The sequence below is a fragment of the Meleagris gallopavo genome, chromosome 30, assembly GCF_905368555.1.
Source record: "Meleagris gallopavo chromosome 30, MGAL_WU_HG_1.1, whole genome shotgun sequence".
In the NCBI taxonomy this organism is placed as follows: Eukaryota; Metazoa; Chordata; class Aves; order Galliformes; family Phasianidae; genus Meleagris; species Meleagris gallopavo.
Genome location: NC_139433.1, coordinates 4,352,350 through 4,369,074, shown reverse-complemented (window position 1 = coordinate 4,369,074; position 16,725 = coordinate 4,352,350). Strand labels below are relative to the sequence as shown.

The following is a 16,725-nucleotide window of genomic DNA, read 5'->3' as shown; positions in this document are numbered from 1 at the left end:
ATACCTCTTTGGGATTGGTTGGTTACACCCAAGGGTAGCTCGTGGGGCGGGGCTCTGCATACAGCCAATGAGCGGACGGGATGTTGGGGGGTCGCTGTCTCTAGGATACGGCCCGGCGTCTGGCGGAACCGCGGCCGCCTCAGCGCCATCCGTTCCGAGATGGCCGTGCGCGGACCGGCGGGCGGAGAGCAGGTGAGGTGCCGGACTGCGCCGTGTCTTCGGCCACGTGTGCGGAACGGGAGGAGGCCGCGGGCCCGGACGACTCTGAGGGCCCGGGCAAGCCGCAGGAGCGCCCTCACTTCGCGTCTTCTCCCGGCAGGGACGTGGCGCTGCTCCGCGCTGGGCAGCCGCCGCTGGCGGACACTGCGGCCTCCTCCGCTCCTGCACTCGGCTCCGAGGGGACGGCGCAGAGTTGCAGGGGGCGGGAAGAGCCCCGCTGGGCCGCGGCAGGTTCCTGAAGGCGAGGAGCGGCGAAGCGCCCGGAGCCACGAGCGCTCAGCCCAGCGCTTCTCGCGCGAGATCGAATTCAGCTCTGAGGAAAGCGGCGCAGCTGCAAAGCAAAATCCTGAGTCGGAAAAAGCGGCTGGAATTGCAGAGCGCTGAGATGGGCCGGAAGCCTCTGGGTGAAGATTCCTCGTCTGCTTCTAGTATTGAACGGCACGCGAGAGGCAAGAAATACTTGAAGGGCTGCGCTGCAGTTGATCGGAACGTGGCTGCCAGTGGGAGCTGCTCTGAGGAAGAGGAAAGCGCCCAAAGCCCCACAAGGGTCGTTACGGTTACACAACAGCTTGGTTTGGGCGGTGCTGAGAAGGAAATGAGAAAATTCATGGAGAGCTCTTTGGAGTTTTCCAGTGGAAGGGAGAACCAAAGGTGTGTTACAACTGATTCCAGGTGGGATGGAAAGGTAAATACAGATTTCATTGCATTATGTATTTTTGTTTACACTTTGGAAGTATTTTCAATTAATCATGTCACTCTCTATTTACTAACACCAGAAACTATTTTTAACCTCTTTGCATCTTGCTCATGATACGCATTAGCATGATTTCACACTATAAAATTACTGGGATTCACCCATTATGGTCTGTTTTTGTCCTTAATGATCTACATACAGTAATGAGGAAAAGTATAAATCTCTTTTTCATGTTCTTTAAAAGAGTAAGAATCCAGTTTCACCAGGAACGCCTCCTCCATCTCATAAGGAAATTCCTCTGACAGAGGTACCCAAAGTACCTTTTCTTCACTGCAGAAACTCAGAGAAAATCGTTCTAGGTGGAAGTAATCTGTTAAGACCTTCACTGGCCAGCAGAAACCGGTCAGCACGACGTAATCTGAGATCTCCATCGCTGTCGTCTTCCATGAAAGACAATCCTGTAAAAATTACTTTGCCCAGAAGAGGCAATGCCAAGCCAAGTCAAGTGTCAGGTGGAAGTGATGGAAGTGAAATAAAATCATTAGATGAGTTATTTTCAAAAGCAGACGATGTGGAAGATTCAACTAGCATAAGCTCAAATGGTAAGCATTTCTAAGCATTATCTTGATAGACTTGGCACAAATTATACTAATTATTTACTAACAAGTGTGGGCAAACATTTCCTTTGAAAATATTCAGTGGGCTATTTTTATATAAGCTTTGGTTTTAGAAATTACATTGATATCTTTGTTGTTACTCGCTTGTATTTTTCTTGGCTTTTGATTTAATGAATTCAGATTAAGGACGCTTCTCTGGATCACAGTTGCAACATCAAAACAACTCCAACATTTAGAATCATGCTGATATATTAGTGGGACAAGATACTGTTGGTTTGAGTGAAAACAAGCATAAATGCAGGAGGTTGAGAGTCTGAGCTGTAGGCAGGTCTGCCTGCAGACAGAGGAGGAATCTTTAGAAGTACAATTAATTCTTAATATTACGCTTTCTCTTTATGTCACTTCATAGAAAGCACACTGTAACTTTCCTGTGAATTCTCATGTCAGTTTGTCATTCAATTGCAGACTTCAGACAGAATATCCTGAGCCTTGATGATTTGGCACCAAATATCAGCAGGATGGCAGAATTAAAGGAGCAAGTAAGTAGAAATTTCACACATCTTTCCATTCTGCCTTCATTTGATGAAGGGTGGAGGTTCTAAAATAAACACATCTGTTCTGCTAGAAAGCTCTCTGAGTTGGGCATGGCTCACTAGTTGCAAAGATTGAGAATAATGGAGCCATATTTATGTTATGTATTGCTGATTCTCTTAACATACAGCTCTTTTATTTTGCAGGGGACAGATACTCAAATTAGTCAAGAAACAAATAGAAATCCAAAAAAGGACACATTCCTAGGGGAAAAGGATCCAACTTTTCCTAAAATAAGTGCAGAAATTGGTGCAACTGATACTTCTGAAAGGGATACTGAAAATGTGACTGAAGCTGAAATCCCTGAGCATTTAGGAGAAGTTTCTGCAGATTTTTCTAGACACAGGCAGGATTATCCTGATCATGATGACAGAACTGTTAATTCAGAATATTCTGAAGACTTTGAACAATCTCCATCTACAACAGACAGGGAAACTGTATCAAAAATGTCAGAGGAACATTCTGAGAGTTGCACATATTCTGGAAAAGAGCCATCTTCTTCGGCATCGTCCCCTTTACTTACCAGAGAAAGGCACAAACGGGTTCACAGAGTAGCTGTAAAGGAAACTGCAGCTCAGACAGTGGATTTTCCGTTCACCTATTGCTGGCCAAAGAGTAAGTTCATGTTTAAATCAAGATGCCACCCTCTTCAATCTTGAGATTTGTTCATATTTCACACGCTGACCTGATCAGTTTCCCCTGGCTCACATGCTAATAAAAGCATTTGAACCACAGCACTTTGATAGCAAGCTGTGACCTTCGTTTCTGAGGGGCAGCTTGTTTCCTACTCCTCTTTGAAAGGAAAAACTAGGAAAGATGCTTTTTGCCATAGACAAGGAGAAAATGGGACCTCACTGAAAACAGTGGCTTCCTTCAAGTATGAGAACCTTTATTTCTACTGTGTCTAAGGTTAGAAAATACAGCTTCCACAATGGCAGTGGTGTGAACGTGGAAGTAAGTAAAGGGAGGAGGGCGCAGACTTACTTCAGCATTAGTTTGGCTGATTGAATTCCCTGTTGGGTTTAGAGCTGTTCTCTAAGGAAGCCAATGCCCTAAAGCTGAAACTGAATTCTAGTATTGAGTCATCACCCTCCAAACCCAGTAATTCTTGTTGTCTGCACAGCAAACAGCTCTGCACTGCTTGGTCTGCCTGTTGGAAACAGCTACGTTGATCCGGTGCCTATTGCCAGTCATGTCATCAGCATGGATGCAGTAGAAGGTACTGAAAGACATCTCTGAATCCTGTTTGACTATGTTTGATGCACGTAGTCGCTGCCTGACTCACTATTAGCACCTGCCGTGACTGTGATGTTACTAAAATACACTCTTTGCTCTTTGCAGCCCTGACAGCATACAGTCCCTCAGTTCTTGTTTTAAATGCCATGTTAAAACAGCACTTGATGTTGACCCAGCAATTTGTGGAGAACATTCAGCACCTTCACTTATCCCTCGTGGAGTCTTTAGAGAGTGAGAAGTTCCACTATCATACACTGGAAGAGGCTAAAGAGGTATTTATGATAGAGGTGTTATATGCTATGAGGTATTTCTCTACACAAATAAACTGTGTGTTAACTTTCTGCAGTACATCAAGAGGCACAAATCCCCACCTTTAACAATTGAACAAGCATTTGAAGAAATCCAGGAAGCGGAAGAAATACTGCCACCATCGTGACTGCTAAAACACACCTTTACAGATCTCAAGTCAGAACAAGAAACTCTTTCAGACTGCGCAGATAAAAAGTTGCAAACTGTGTACCAGCTGCTCTGTCTTTTGTAATGCATCATTTGTTTTCCTGCTTGTTTTCATTATGTCTTTATGTTTTTACTACTGTTCGTGGTGCAGGGATAGATGAGAGCTATGAGTCAGCCTACAGCACGGTTAGCAAAGAAGAAAACCAAAATAACTCTTATCTGAAAAGATCGGGGTAAGTTGCTAGTCTGTGTGTTTATCACATAGATCATCTGCTCTTTTATCATAGTAGTGAAAGGCTATACAGAGCATCAAGGACTATGATGACAGCAGGAAAATACCACCCTGCTCTTAGAGCTTCGTTTAAGCAGATTATCAGATTACTGCCATTACTATAAAACCAAACGGTTATTTTTTTTTTTTATTAAAAAAGGTGTTTATTGGAAGGCAAAACAATAAAATTCACAAGTTGGTGACATACAGGTGTTGTATGCTGATTCACAGACAGTTACAGTTTCACAACTACAGTAGATCTAGAACAAACTGATAGTTCACCATATTAACTGAATGGTTTTAAGAGGGTTTCTGCTATACAAACAAGTTACTCTGGGAAGTGGTTACCACCACGCAGACCTGTGGAGTGGAAGTGCAGTGTAAGGGCCCAACATCTTCAGCTGGTGGCCTCTGGGAACGGTTACAAAACTTTATTCTCGTTCACGTTAAAGGAAGTTTCCAAGAACATTTCACTGTTAGAAACTTGCAGAACAGAGAAAATTGATTCTCTTCTATTGAACTAATTAGCTTTTATTAAAGGGTATATACAAAAATATAAAAAGCTTAAAGAATGTCTTCCATTACAAAGCATTGAACATCCCTTAGAGCGCTTGAAAAGCTAGAACATTTAACCCTCGTGTTCTGAACAGAGTTGTGATTGCAGCAGCTGGTGTGTAGGGGTGTTAAGTTGTATGGTAGGTTCTAACAAGCTTGCACAGTGCTCATAGGTCACCTGTACTGGAACTAGATGCTTCATTCCCCATTTAGACATTAGGATACACTGCTCAGCATCAGTCTGACTTGATCCCAAGGCAGCACCCCTCCACTTCAAATAGAATTAACCTTTTGAGAGAAATAAACATACATTATGGAACTAGAGACATAGAACCGTATCAGAAAACGTCTGTATTCCACAGGAATGAGTGAGTTACAATCCTGGACCGAGGGGAGCTCAGATGGGGTTTAACTAGAATCAGAGTGCTAGCTAACTAGAGAATTTTGCAAAATAAAATGGAAATCCTTAAGTGTGCTAGACATGTCGGAATGATTGGCCTTTTTAACCATTGCTAAATCACAATTGTTGAATTACATGTCATAGCTTTCCATTTTTCACCATATTTTAAAAGTAATTCATTTGTCACTTCCTCCAGACTCTCATCCGCATTTATACAAGTTTAATGTTTTGTAGAAGATGCAAGACATCTTTCTTCAGAGAGTCTTATTCAGGTGGTGGAGGGTCTTGCGTTTCACGCTTCACTGAAACAATAGGGAAAAGAGCACTTACACATTTCAGACAGCTTAGGTAACTGCAGAATGCTTCATGGACTGAGGGCTCTACTAAAAATAATTTTTTTCCTTTGTGACTTTATTTAAATTCGTTTTATTATGCAGATCTACTGCAGCCATAGGCAGAAGTGACTTTTCATCTGGCACGCCAATTATTTTCCTTCTAATCACTGCTAAGTGTAGCTCTACACAACACAGACTCTCTGCAAAGATTCATCGTTTGGGTAATTGATTTCATCTCCTAAGAAGTGTCTCCATTTTTTGTGCACCCTACCTGAAACTGCACTACAGTGAATTTGTTACCAGTTCTGGGGTTGACAGAACACAGCACTCATGGCAGGAGTTGGGCAGGGCCAAACAGTGAGTGTGGGCCAGCTTCCCTCCAAACACAACACCCTTCCTGCTCTGGCAGCCATCCATCCATGGCATGGCCCCCTCCACTACTTTTGTGACCCATCTTCTCGTTGTTTAAAGGATAACATCTGAAGACAGAGACTACTGCTATTACAGGCAGGATGTGGCTTAACACAACAGGCTAATTAATTAAGGTTTCAGAAATTAGAATACAGCACAATCCCAAGAAGTAAAAGACATAAGGTTCATCAGAGTGTTTACTTACCTGTTGTTTCTTTTATCCATTACATTAGAAAGAATTAAGAATTAACTTGATTTTGAGTTTACATTCTACAGTAAAACTCCTTAAATAAAACAAAATCACAAACAACATGAGCAGTTTTTAATTGCTTAGCAACATTTACTTACATTCATCCCTAGCCTTCATGCGTGCGATAAATGAGTAACTTTTATTTCTTCTGTAGTTTTCATAAGGGTCATCTAATGCAACTCCCACTCCTTTATACTGATCCCATTTGTCTCGAATATCTCCTCCTTTGATTGGGTCCTGAATTCCTTGTTCCTTGGCTCCCAATCCACCAGATCCACTCCATCCTGAAGAAAATTCACAACATTGCAACTTGTAACCATTACAGCACTAGAATTCTGAATATTCTGGAAATACTACAGGAACTGCCTTGTTCAATGTGGTAGGAGAGTGACAGTCTGAAAAACTGTCCCCTCTACTTAAATAGCAGGGATTCTGGGAGCTGAAAAGCATCAGCCCAATCCCTAAAAAACTTTTTAGGAGCACAAGCACAAGGCCAACCTGTCCTGTCAGTCCTGCTGATGCTGACCTGTGCTATAAGGAGATGAAATGTGCCAGATGGTTGAATTCCATTTCATGCTAAACTCACATCCCTCTCTCATCCATATCCTCCTCAGAACAGCAATCACCACCACTCTTTCATGTTCTGTGTATTACATCTCTGATTATCCTTACTCTGACCTTAGAATACCAAGGTGCTGAAAGGGACAATACTTAGAAACGTGCAAAGATTAACTGTGCCTCATTTTGTTTGCTGGCTTATGTCAGATTTGAGAACAGCACCTTACCCATTTTCACAAGCATCTGATGGCCTTTATTTTCTTCTCCAAGTCTTGATTCTGGGATAGGAGGTCCAGAACTGGAACCTAAGCCAGCAGAAGAACTAAGGAAATAAAAAGATGAAACTAAGAACAAGCAATAACTGTTCTGATCCAGCGCAAGGTCATTTACATTCTGTTAAACATTAACACCCTGTATAACCTCATCCACTCTACTAAGATATTCTTTTATAAAGCTGTGAACTTACGGAGGTAAAAAGAGAAACCAACAAACAAGAGCTTACGGAGGGGTGGGGCTACGAGACCGAGAGCGGCGCCGCCTGCCCGGGGAGTAAGACTTGGACCTCGATCGTGACCGTGATCGCGAGCGGCTGTGAGAAGAGCGGGACCTGCTCCGGCTCCTGGAAAGAGACAGCACACCACATCAGATGCACAGACTGCAGAGCAACGCCCGGGGTTCCACACTCAGCCCTGCAGGTCGTTCCCCCACCTCCACCTCTGAGCTCCTGCGATTCGCCTCACTGCACTCTACCTGGACTGAGAGCGTGAATAGGATCGGGACCGAGAGCAGGAGCGAGATCGGGACCTCGAGTAGGAGCCAGATGATTTTGAAGATCGTGAATTGGAGCGGGAGGAGGAGCGACCTCGGCTTTTAGAGCGACTGCGAGACCGAGAAGGGCCGCTGCACAGACAGAAGGAGAAAAACTCCTGTGAAACTCCTTGGAGATGCTTGAGAAGTGTAAATGTGCTTTTGATCAAATTGAAATCACACACGCAGATTTCAGCAAACAAGCCCAACAAAATTTGAGTGTGAAAAAAATATTCTCTATAGATTAGACAGAATTTTCAGCAACTTAAAACTCAGTTAATTCCAGCAACACATTGCTGAACTGTTCCCCTACACCAGTGCAGGGCAGTCCTAGCGCCTTCCAAACGAACAGCACGCATCAGAGGGCAGCAGACAAGGTCTCTCACCTATTTCTCTTCTCCTGACCTTTCCTCCGCCTTGCTCTCATTTTAGCTCTGAAGAATTCATACAGTCCGTTCTGCTCCCAGCCTTCACTGCAATAAATCAATCACACATAGAACAGACATCTGTAAAACTCAGTCATGATCAACAGAGGATTTCCGCTCAATGTGGTAGGGAACAAAGAGCCTGGGCACCGAGGTCTTGCACATCTCAGCGTAAGATCAAACGGTTTAAAATACAACAAGAGCACTCATTGTTAGCATTAGAGGAACCAAGACATGGGTGAAGGAAGAGAGAACCACTTCTTGGTTTGAGACAGCTCCTTAGGGCATTTTCCTTACCACATTGTTAGCTATACCTACTCTTACCTGTTTCTAGGCCTGTCATGAGATGGTGGACTATAAAATGCCTCAACCGCAGCCAGTAGTCTCTCACTGGGGGGCATTGGGGGTGGAAGACGTATATCTTTAGGATCTAAAGGTTTATACTCATGATCTTCAAGCTGCCGGAAACAAAACAAATTACATTCTTGTCATGTGTCATGGGGTGGCCAATCTGAAGAGATAAATATAGATTTAACCTTGTAGGGACCTCACAGTTCACTACTGGATAAAAATGCTCCAGTAATAAGGATTCTGCAGATGACCCAATGCTTTCTTGTGCTATCACCATCATTCTGATTCTTATGAGATAAGCCAGCAACTACACGTACTGGGACATTAACTGGATCACCAGGTAGATAAAATGCAGGTGTTATCTATCCAGCTCTGTGATAATAGTGCCTGGATTGGAAACCTGGTAAAAACTGGTGCATGCTGAGAGTAACAGAAAGTTAAAATGGAATAGACCTGTTTCTTCATCTCAAGCACAGAATGTGTAACTGTAATTATCCCCCAAGATGCTGATACAGATACATATCCTGTTCCTTACCCGTCTTTCTTTGCGTGTACAGCATTAGTGTCACAAAACATCTACGTAAGAAAGAACTCCAAATACCAAAACTAGCGTACAGTGGCCCCACCAGAACCATGGGTACCTTCTGCCTATATGAAAATCACTGGAGGTAATGTTTTCAAAACCACATCAGTCTTTCACGTATACAGGCTTAACTAGCTTTCACTGGGACACAACACTTAGAATTGTCACCACTTACACTACCTTCCCCGTCTGCCGGATGGAGAGATGTGAAATGGTAAATGTCCACGTTAAACTGCCCACAGTGCTGACTAGGGATTTCGATCGAGTCCAGGCCCACCTCAAGCACTTACTTTTACAAGCGGAGCCATCAGTCCAGCAGGAAGATCGAAGTAGGGAACGTTTGGCACCAGACTGGGATCATCGTGGTTCATGTGAGGGGGGCCTTGTCGCCGCATGTGAGGAGGCTGCCCGTTAAATCCATGTGGGGGAGGCCCAAAATCAGGGTGCTGCGGCCCTCCCCAGGGAGGATGCTCGCTGATTCCAGGATGAGGCAACCTGTGCCCAGGGTGGTGATGAGGAGGTCCAATTTCTGCACAGAGTGGGAGGGTTAAAACATTTTATTTAGCTGTAGAGAAACGAAGGCAATCAGAAGTGTACTTCAATTAGTGCATTTATCCTAAAAAAAACCTTGGCACCCTGGAGTCTTGCACATCAAGAAAAGCAACAGGACAGAAGAACTAGAGGCTGGCTACAGGCCCACGGCCATGAAAGTCATGCAGCACATCTCCCACTCTGGCTATAGCAAATACCCTCAAGACAGCTGGTTATTAACTGGTTATTAAGTCATCCTTTACTGTAGAACATTCTGCAGTCAAAAAGTCCAAAAAAGATGCTCAAGAACAAAAGGTTTCAGATGCAGCAAGATACTGATGGCATCTATCTCTGGAGCCTAAGTATACAACTGTGGCTTAGCAGCAACCTGAACAGATCTGTAATATGTACATATATTGATTTAGCATAGACTGTAAAGAAAGAAATATGACAGGAATTAACTCACATGAGTAGGCGACAAGAAAATACTTTGTTTAAAGAGGTGTTTCAAGAAGAGTAGAGATAATGTCCTGTTAAAATAGAGAAATGAGAGACATCCATCCCATCACTGACAGACAAACCACTGTCATGAACGCCACCATACTCTGCCAGACTTACTGCATGGAGAAAAATGGGAGACTGAAAATCAACATCTTCTGCAATGGGACCAGGAATTTTTCCAGGAAAAGTCACTGTGGCCACCACTGCTATAACTCTCTACAGCCTGTGCTATTTGACTCATCTTTATCAGACTTAGAACAAGATGTGTAGTCACTGCTTCACCCCTTTCCTAATTTTAGCCATCTGTTTCAGTAGATCCCCTCCTCCAACAACTTTGCATGACAGAACAAGTGTTCTGGTCACCAATGCAATCCAAAAGCATTTTTTTATTGAAATAAAAGCTTTCATCGTCCTTCCTCAGACGAGAAAAGCTGTTCTCACAACTCACTACCACAGCTCAAAAGAGACACAAAGGAACGCTCAAAATCCCAAATATATCATTCCCTGGGTTTCAGCCTTTTTTGGGCTTGCAGACTTAGAACCTCTGAAGCTTAGAATAGCAACTCCTACACCGCCATTTCAAGCTACAAAACGCAAAAAACAAAAACCAATTACACTGCCATTTCCAACACAACCCGCTGCACAGATCCACAGGGATCCTTAAACTCTAAGTTGACAATCATTATATCCCAGAATAATCATAACTTCTCAATATGAAATAGAAACTGAATCAAAGAAGACTTCCAGACTTCATGAGGGGCCTGTAACCAAATCCAAGCCATGATAGCCAGGCACACAGTGCACTAGCTACATTCTCTTATGTTCCCATGGTCCAGCAAGAGGAAAAGCAAAGAAAGAGGGAGCGGAGGAAAACTGGAGGCAAGGATCATTTCACCAGTGATTACCAAGCCACACAACTTGAGGCAGATAATTAGAGAGCTTTTCAGTAAAAGCAAAGAGGAAGAGAAGCACATTGGTGCACAAGAACAAACGCTTCCAGCCTGCATTCCTCTATCGTCCTGCAGCAGTGCAGGGCTATCCGAGGAGCCCTCACCTACAGCCTGATGTGCAGGAAATTGAATTCACAGGAAAATGCCGATTTTCACTTCTGGATTACTTTAAAAATGAAATAAATGGTTGCAAAAGGAGTGCTCAAACAACTGCTGTCCTGAGTCTGGATAATGGTTTCTGGTTATCTGTATCCATTAGGGAGGGAAGGAAGGATGACTCAAAAAAGTAAGGAAGCATCCAACTCTGTAGGTATTTCCTGAGCCACTTAGTAGCAGCTTCCCAAACCCACAAACTCAGTGTTCCTCAGGAAAACCTGAGCAATTCACCCACAGTAAGCTGTCACCCCAGAAGCACTCAAGTTTGTAACAGCAACCAGTATTGCAGTGTAAGAAAACCTGGCCTGGTACACACTTTACCTTGAGGAAAATCCCCCTGGGGGTAATCAAAACGATGAGGATAAGGAGGCCTTTCAAAGGGATGGCGAGGTGGAAAATCATCCTGCATGAAGCGAGGTGGAAAGCGGTTGAAATTATGCGGATGCGGGGGCTGGTTGAATTGGGGATGTTGCTGATGTGGAGGAAATGGGCCTCTGAAGTGAGGTGGCCGCTGCATTCGAAATGGAGGTTCCCTTTGACCCCCACCCCATGGAGGTTGTTCATGCTGGTTGTTCCATGGTGCTTCAAACTGGTTGTTCCAAGAAGGATCAGGCTGGTTGTTCCAAGGTGTCTCTCGCTGGTTGTTCCAGCCTTGATCTCTTTGTTCGTTCCACATTCCTTCATGGTTGTTATTCCATGGAGGACAGTGAGGTGGTCCCTAGTGGGAAAAGTAGGGTCATTAGGCTACAAGAGAAAGAATGCAAAAAGACAATCTACCTTTTAAATAAGTGTCACCTGTAGGTAATATGCACAGGTTAAACAAGTTCTGAACCACCACAGCTTCAGAGGAAAGGCAAGAAAAGACCAAACTGATCAGCACACACAGTGCTGAATTCAGCGGAGTACTTCTTGTTCTGCTCATTCATAGGGAAGGTGTTGTAGCTGACACACTGAAACACAGGCTATACTTTGCCTTTAACTGCCCCAAATGAGAAAGTTTTGGAGTCAAATCTGGATTCGTGACATTCCAAGATTTTCAACACACTTCCTATACCAAGATAGCCTTCTGTCCTTCTGAATTTCCACCTCCCTTTACCTATTATTTCAGAACAGTGTTTGGTACCTGTTGTTGACCCCACGGTGCAACAGGATGAGGCTGGTCAAACCACGGGGGTTTATTTGGAGGAATCTGATCATGAGATCCAGGGCCACGTGGTCCACCAGAAGCAGGATCCTGCACCCCAGACCCTGTTGTGTCATACTCTGAAGAACCAGCTAGAGGCAGCTGAGATTTACCATCATCTGAAACAAATTGGAAACAGTTGGAGGCAGCCAAGGCTACGTGCAGTTATGAAAACACTCACAAAAGACTCCATCTGAATGTTGCTGGATATGTGAACATACTGCAGAAATCTACCCACTGTGGACCTGTGCAGAACAGGTCAGTACCTGCTTGTGTAACTGGAGCAGATGGTGGAGCTGAGGCTGGTGCTGCTGTGGGCGCTTGAGGAGGGGGAGTTGATTTCACCTCGTTCTCCAGCGGTGGCATTTGTATTTGTTGCTGCTGCTGCTGCGTTAAGCTGTTTACAAACTCTTCGTGTTGAGTTTTCAGGTTCTGTATCTGCTGTTGGAAGGCAACCTGCACAGGCTGTACTACTGTCGCATATTCAGTGATCAAATTTGCCTGATGAGAAATTATGAACAAAGTTTGTGCTGGACCTAAAACAGTTTGTTTCCAAAATGTGTACATAAATAAGAAAAGTGTTACTTTTCTTTTGTTTCTAACCTGGTACTGGCCAAGTCCAAGAGCTGGGCTCTGCAGCTGCTGAATAATTGACTCATCAAAGTACCCATTTTTCTCCCACAGTTGAAGCAGCTGCACAAATTCAAGAGCGAGAGGTGTTCAGAATTGATTAACAATTAAAAAAAAAAAAAAAAAAAACCATGCCTCAACTTTTTCTTTATGCTTCCAGCTTTGTCAAATTTACGATTTTCAAGTTGTATTTGGAGCCACTGAAGACTCAGACACACTCATCCTTACAGCAGCTTTTAAATAAATCCCAAGGACTTTTAGGTTCTTGTTCAAATTAAGGTTCAAACTCAAAGCACATCCTGTGATAGGCTTTGTGAAGACAACCAGACTAGAAAAGTCTCAGCAGTTTTCTTTCATCCTTTGTGAATTTGCTTAGCATCAACCTAGCAAAGCGAAGCATAAAGTTAAACCAACATCAGGTACTCACTCTGGCAATTTTCTGTTGCTTGTCTTCCTCCACGGCTAAAAAGCTGGTACAATAGATAGGTACAACCACCTTCTGTAAAGCAGCCAGAAGATCTCTTGCTTGCTTCCGTTGGCTTCAAAAAAAGAAAGGGAAGTTATTGCCTTTCACCACAGCATGAAGAACCCCATAATTCAATTCCTCCCCACTCTACCAAAAATAGTGGATTCATAGAAATAAAGAAGTCCCTCCTTGTCATTTTTACAGTACAGCCTTATATGAGATAAAAACATACAAAGCAAGCAAAAGCTGAATTATTTAAACAGTAGCTCTTTGCATCAGCTATGGGCTAAAAATAAAAAATACATTAAAAATAAAAGGTGAATAGTCATATTGAGAACATAAGCAGAGAGATTTCACCAAATTAATCAAAACTTGAAGCTGGAAAACATAATCTAATCCTTACCAATGATGCAGTACATCATTGATTAAGTAGATGAGATGTAACCGAAGCTCAAAGTGAGCTCCTTCAGCTGTTATACGATTTCGCAGGTGCCCAGCCATCAGCTCACAGTGTGCAGGAGATTTTGCATTACTAAACATCCAGTTCTTGCCAGCCTTAGAGAAGAAGATTGTAAATATTTTAAGTCAGTCTAACGTGTTCGCATCATAAGGATTTCCCAGAACTCTGAAATAACTGCCAGAAAGGAAATGTTCCAGTAATTTTCTTGCCTACCATATAGTAATTAACTGCTGCTTTCTATACAGTCAGAAAATTCCAATTGCCCTTAATCCATAACATCACCAAGTAACTCTCCAGACTCAGATCACTTACTGAGATCGCATCTTTGGTGCACGTGTCAATTATTGGCTGCAACAAGTTGTCAAATTCATTCATATCTAACTGGGTTTCCTCCAAAACTTTCTGCATTTGCTGCTCTATTGCAAGGGCTACTGCTGAAGTGACTTGTTCCTGAAAAAAAAAAAAAAAAAAAAAAAATTAATAAAATTATATTGCATCCAATGCTGTTTTAGAGAACTAAATTGCTGTATGCCAGTCCTCAGAGCCTCTTAACCAAAAGCAGCTGTCCCAAACAGCAAGACCTTTTACAAGCAACTAGACTACATGTAAATGCTTCAATGACTACAAAATCACTAGTTCAAATACACAGTGTCTTCCCATCCCCAGCCAGAATCTGCCTTCAGGTACTACAGAATGGAATTTCTTGCAGTTCCCAGCATCCTACAGCATTAAGTGAAGATTCAAGCAGTCACAATTTATTCCACTCAGCAAATCAGCAGGCCTTTCCATATAGTAAATAATTTAATCAAGGATCAATCTTACTAAGACATCAGGTAATCTGCTCTAAGCAGATGAAGGCAACCACAACAGAACAAAAATAAGTAAAATAATGTCCCATGCTCACCAACACACCGCCTCACCACCACCTATCAGAAGCAAGCCTTCCTCTCTCCTTTCACTCCAGTTTCTTACAGCCCAAGATAAGCCAGCCGAGCGCTTATTTTATACCAACCTGTCTCATAGCAAGGAGCTGCTGCTCCTGCTGCTGCAGGTTCCACTGACTCTGCTGGATGAGTTCCTCCACAGAAGGAGTGCCCTGTGGAGCAGGGATAGGGGCAGCAGGTGGGAGGGATGGCTGTGGCAGCGGCTGGATCTGCGGAGGAGCCTCAATGTCTTGACTTTGCTTGCACAACACTATGAGACAAAGTGAGTATCTGTATACAAAATCCACGCTGGTTCCAGAACAGACCTTCCCTCTTTATGCAATGATTTAATACCAAATGACCACGCGACCATGGCACTGGAGAGCAGCCCCGCTGGAAGAGATTTGGGGATCTTAGCTGACCGCAAGTTGGACACGGCCAGGAGCCGCTGGCCAGACCGGGGCGTCCTGCAGGAGCCAAGCTGCAGCTCACAGCCAACACAGCGCACAGCTCACAGCCTACGGCCCACCAACCCACAGCCCAGGCCCGGGGGCGGCAGAGCGGCGAACCAGAGCACAGCGGAGGGCCGCACACTGCGGGGCTGGGAGGAGGGGAAGGGGGGGCGGGGAAGGCCGCAACGGCCGCGCGGGAAGAGAGCGGAGCCCCACTCACGCTGCTGCTGCTCCAGGGCCAGCTTGTATTTGTAGTAGCCGTAGAAGTCGCCCCCGAAGAGGAAGGAGAATTTGGGGTTCTCCTTCTGCTTCTCCATCGTCATCTTCTCGAACTCGGGCCCGTTCCGCGCCACGAACTGCGCCAGTTTGTCGATGACATTCCGCAGCTCCTGGTCTGTGAGGAAGCAGCTCCGTCAGATCGCGCCGGCCCCGCCGCCCCGCCGCCCGTTCCCTCCCGCCCCCCCCGGGCCTCGCTCACCATCGGGCGGCAGCGGCATCTCCATGGCCGCGGGACAACGGGGCGCCGCCGCTAGGCCGCAGCGGCCGGAAGTGCCGCGAGACGCCCGGAGACACGCGCAGCCGCGCTTTACGGCCACGTCTCCATGGAGACGGCCGCGGCGCGGCGCCAGTACGGCCGCTCGGCCCCTCCCCCTTCCGATCCCGCGCGCAGTGGGCGGGAACGTGGCAAGGCCCGGCCGGGGGCGGGAAGCCGTGAGGGGGCGAGGCGGCCCGAGTTGGCAGGGCGGGTCGAGAAGGCGCTCGCCTCAGTACAGAACCAATGGAACTTAGAACCCGACAGTTAATTGCACTATAAATGGGCATTTAAGCAATACTTTTTAAGTAATAATACTTGAGCACCGATACTTTCCAAGTGACTTCATTTCCTTATGCAGTTAAAATCAGATCGGTTCTACACCTGATACTCCATCAGAGTGGCGTTAGTAACAACTCGAGCATCCTACACAATTACGGACGATCAGCTTTGCTGCCCGGCAGGAGGTGCGAGGCACGGCGGGAGCCCTCCGCCCACAGCGCTGCTGGAAGGCGCTCGAAGAGCTCCGGACGGGCGGCCAGAAGTGAGCCCGCGTTTCCCGGGGCTTTCAGCCATTTCAGTGCTCAGGAGCTGCCATCGCTCCCCGTTTCCAGGCCCATTTCAGGACCTCCAGTCACACACGACACTCACAGACGTCCTCACAGAAAGGCAGAACTTTTTATTCTTAACAAGACATTCCATGAAGCCCCACTCTATTAACTGAATATAAAAACTCAGAAGATGGATATTTTCATGTATCCAAATGATACAAAGAACGTCAGACACAAAGTCTGTCTGTGATTCTACATCAGCCTGCAGTCCTGGAAACAAACACTGATCCCAGAAGACCGGATGAAGTTCTGTCTTAGCTCACATTTAAAAATCTGTTCACAATCCCTACTGGTGCTTCCAGCCCAGCAAAAACGTTATCAGCTCTGCACATCGGAGCCCACGCAGTCGCTTCAGGCTGCTTTATCCACTGTGCTCCCAAACCTACAGTTACCTGACAGAAGCATCAGTCAAAAAGCATCTCGATGTCTGGTTTATTGTAGGTGATAAAGTGTCACTGTCCCTGAAAGTCACTGATGTGTGATCTTCCCAGTCCCACACAGGGGACTCAGCTTCAGCTGCGATATCCACAGGCTGGAAGGCAGCAGCGCAGGCAATCCAACCAGGTACCAT

At 45.0% G+C, this 16,725-nt stretch overlaps 2 protein-coding genes across 3 annotated transcripts; one reads left to right on the top strand and one right to left on the bottom strand.

Moving 5' to 3' along the window:
* The first annotated feature begins 39 nt into the window (after positions 1-39).
* C30H19orf44 (chromosome 30 C19orf44 homolog) lies at positions 40-4,291 on the top strand. Its single transcript, XM_085211695.1, has 8 exons — positions 40-192; positions 320-904; positions 1,158-1,515; positions 1,996-2,069; positions 2,268-2,736; positions 3,245-3,340; positions 3,463-3,629; positions 3,704-4,291. The coding sequence occupies exons 1-8, from the start codon at positions 160-162 to the stop codon at positions 3,791-3,793; spliced, it is 1,872 nt and encodes a 623-aa protein (XP_085067821.1). The 5' UTR covers positions 40-159; the 3' UTR covers positions 3,794-4,291.
* Positions 4,220-15,639, bottom strand: CHERP (calcium homeostasis endoplasmic reticulum protein). 2 transcript variants are annotated; one of them, XM_085211694.1, is made up of 18 exons: positions 15,490-15,639; positions 15,232-15,405; positions 14,649-14,830; positions 13,949-14,086; positions 13,580-13,731; positions 13,138-13,249; positions 12,684-12,773; positions 12,347-12,581; positions 12,021-12,199; positions 11,219-11,615; positions 9,050-9,288; positions 8,150-8,283; positions 7,787-7,873; positions 7,344-7,493; positions 7,096-7,212; positions 6,821-6,915; positions 6,134-6,319; positions 4,220-4,927 (listed from the first exon to the last, which is right to left on the bottom strand). In XM_085211694.1, the coding sequence occupies exons 1-18, from the start codon at positions 15,512-15,514 to the stop codon at positions 4,923-4,925; spliced, it is 2,697 nt and encodes an 898-aa protein (XP_085067820.1). In that variant the 5' UTR covers positions 15,515-15,639; the 3' UTR covers positions 4,220-4,922. The 2 variants fall into 2 exon arrangements, with proteins under 2 accessions (XP_085067820.1, XP_085067819.1); XM_085211693.1 differs by lacking the exon at positions 4,220-4,927 and adding an exon at positions 4,934-5,341.
* Between the last annotated feature and the right edge of the window lie 1,086 nt (positions 15,640-16,725).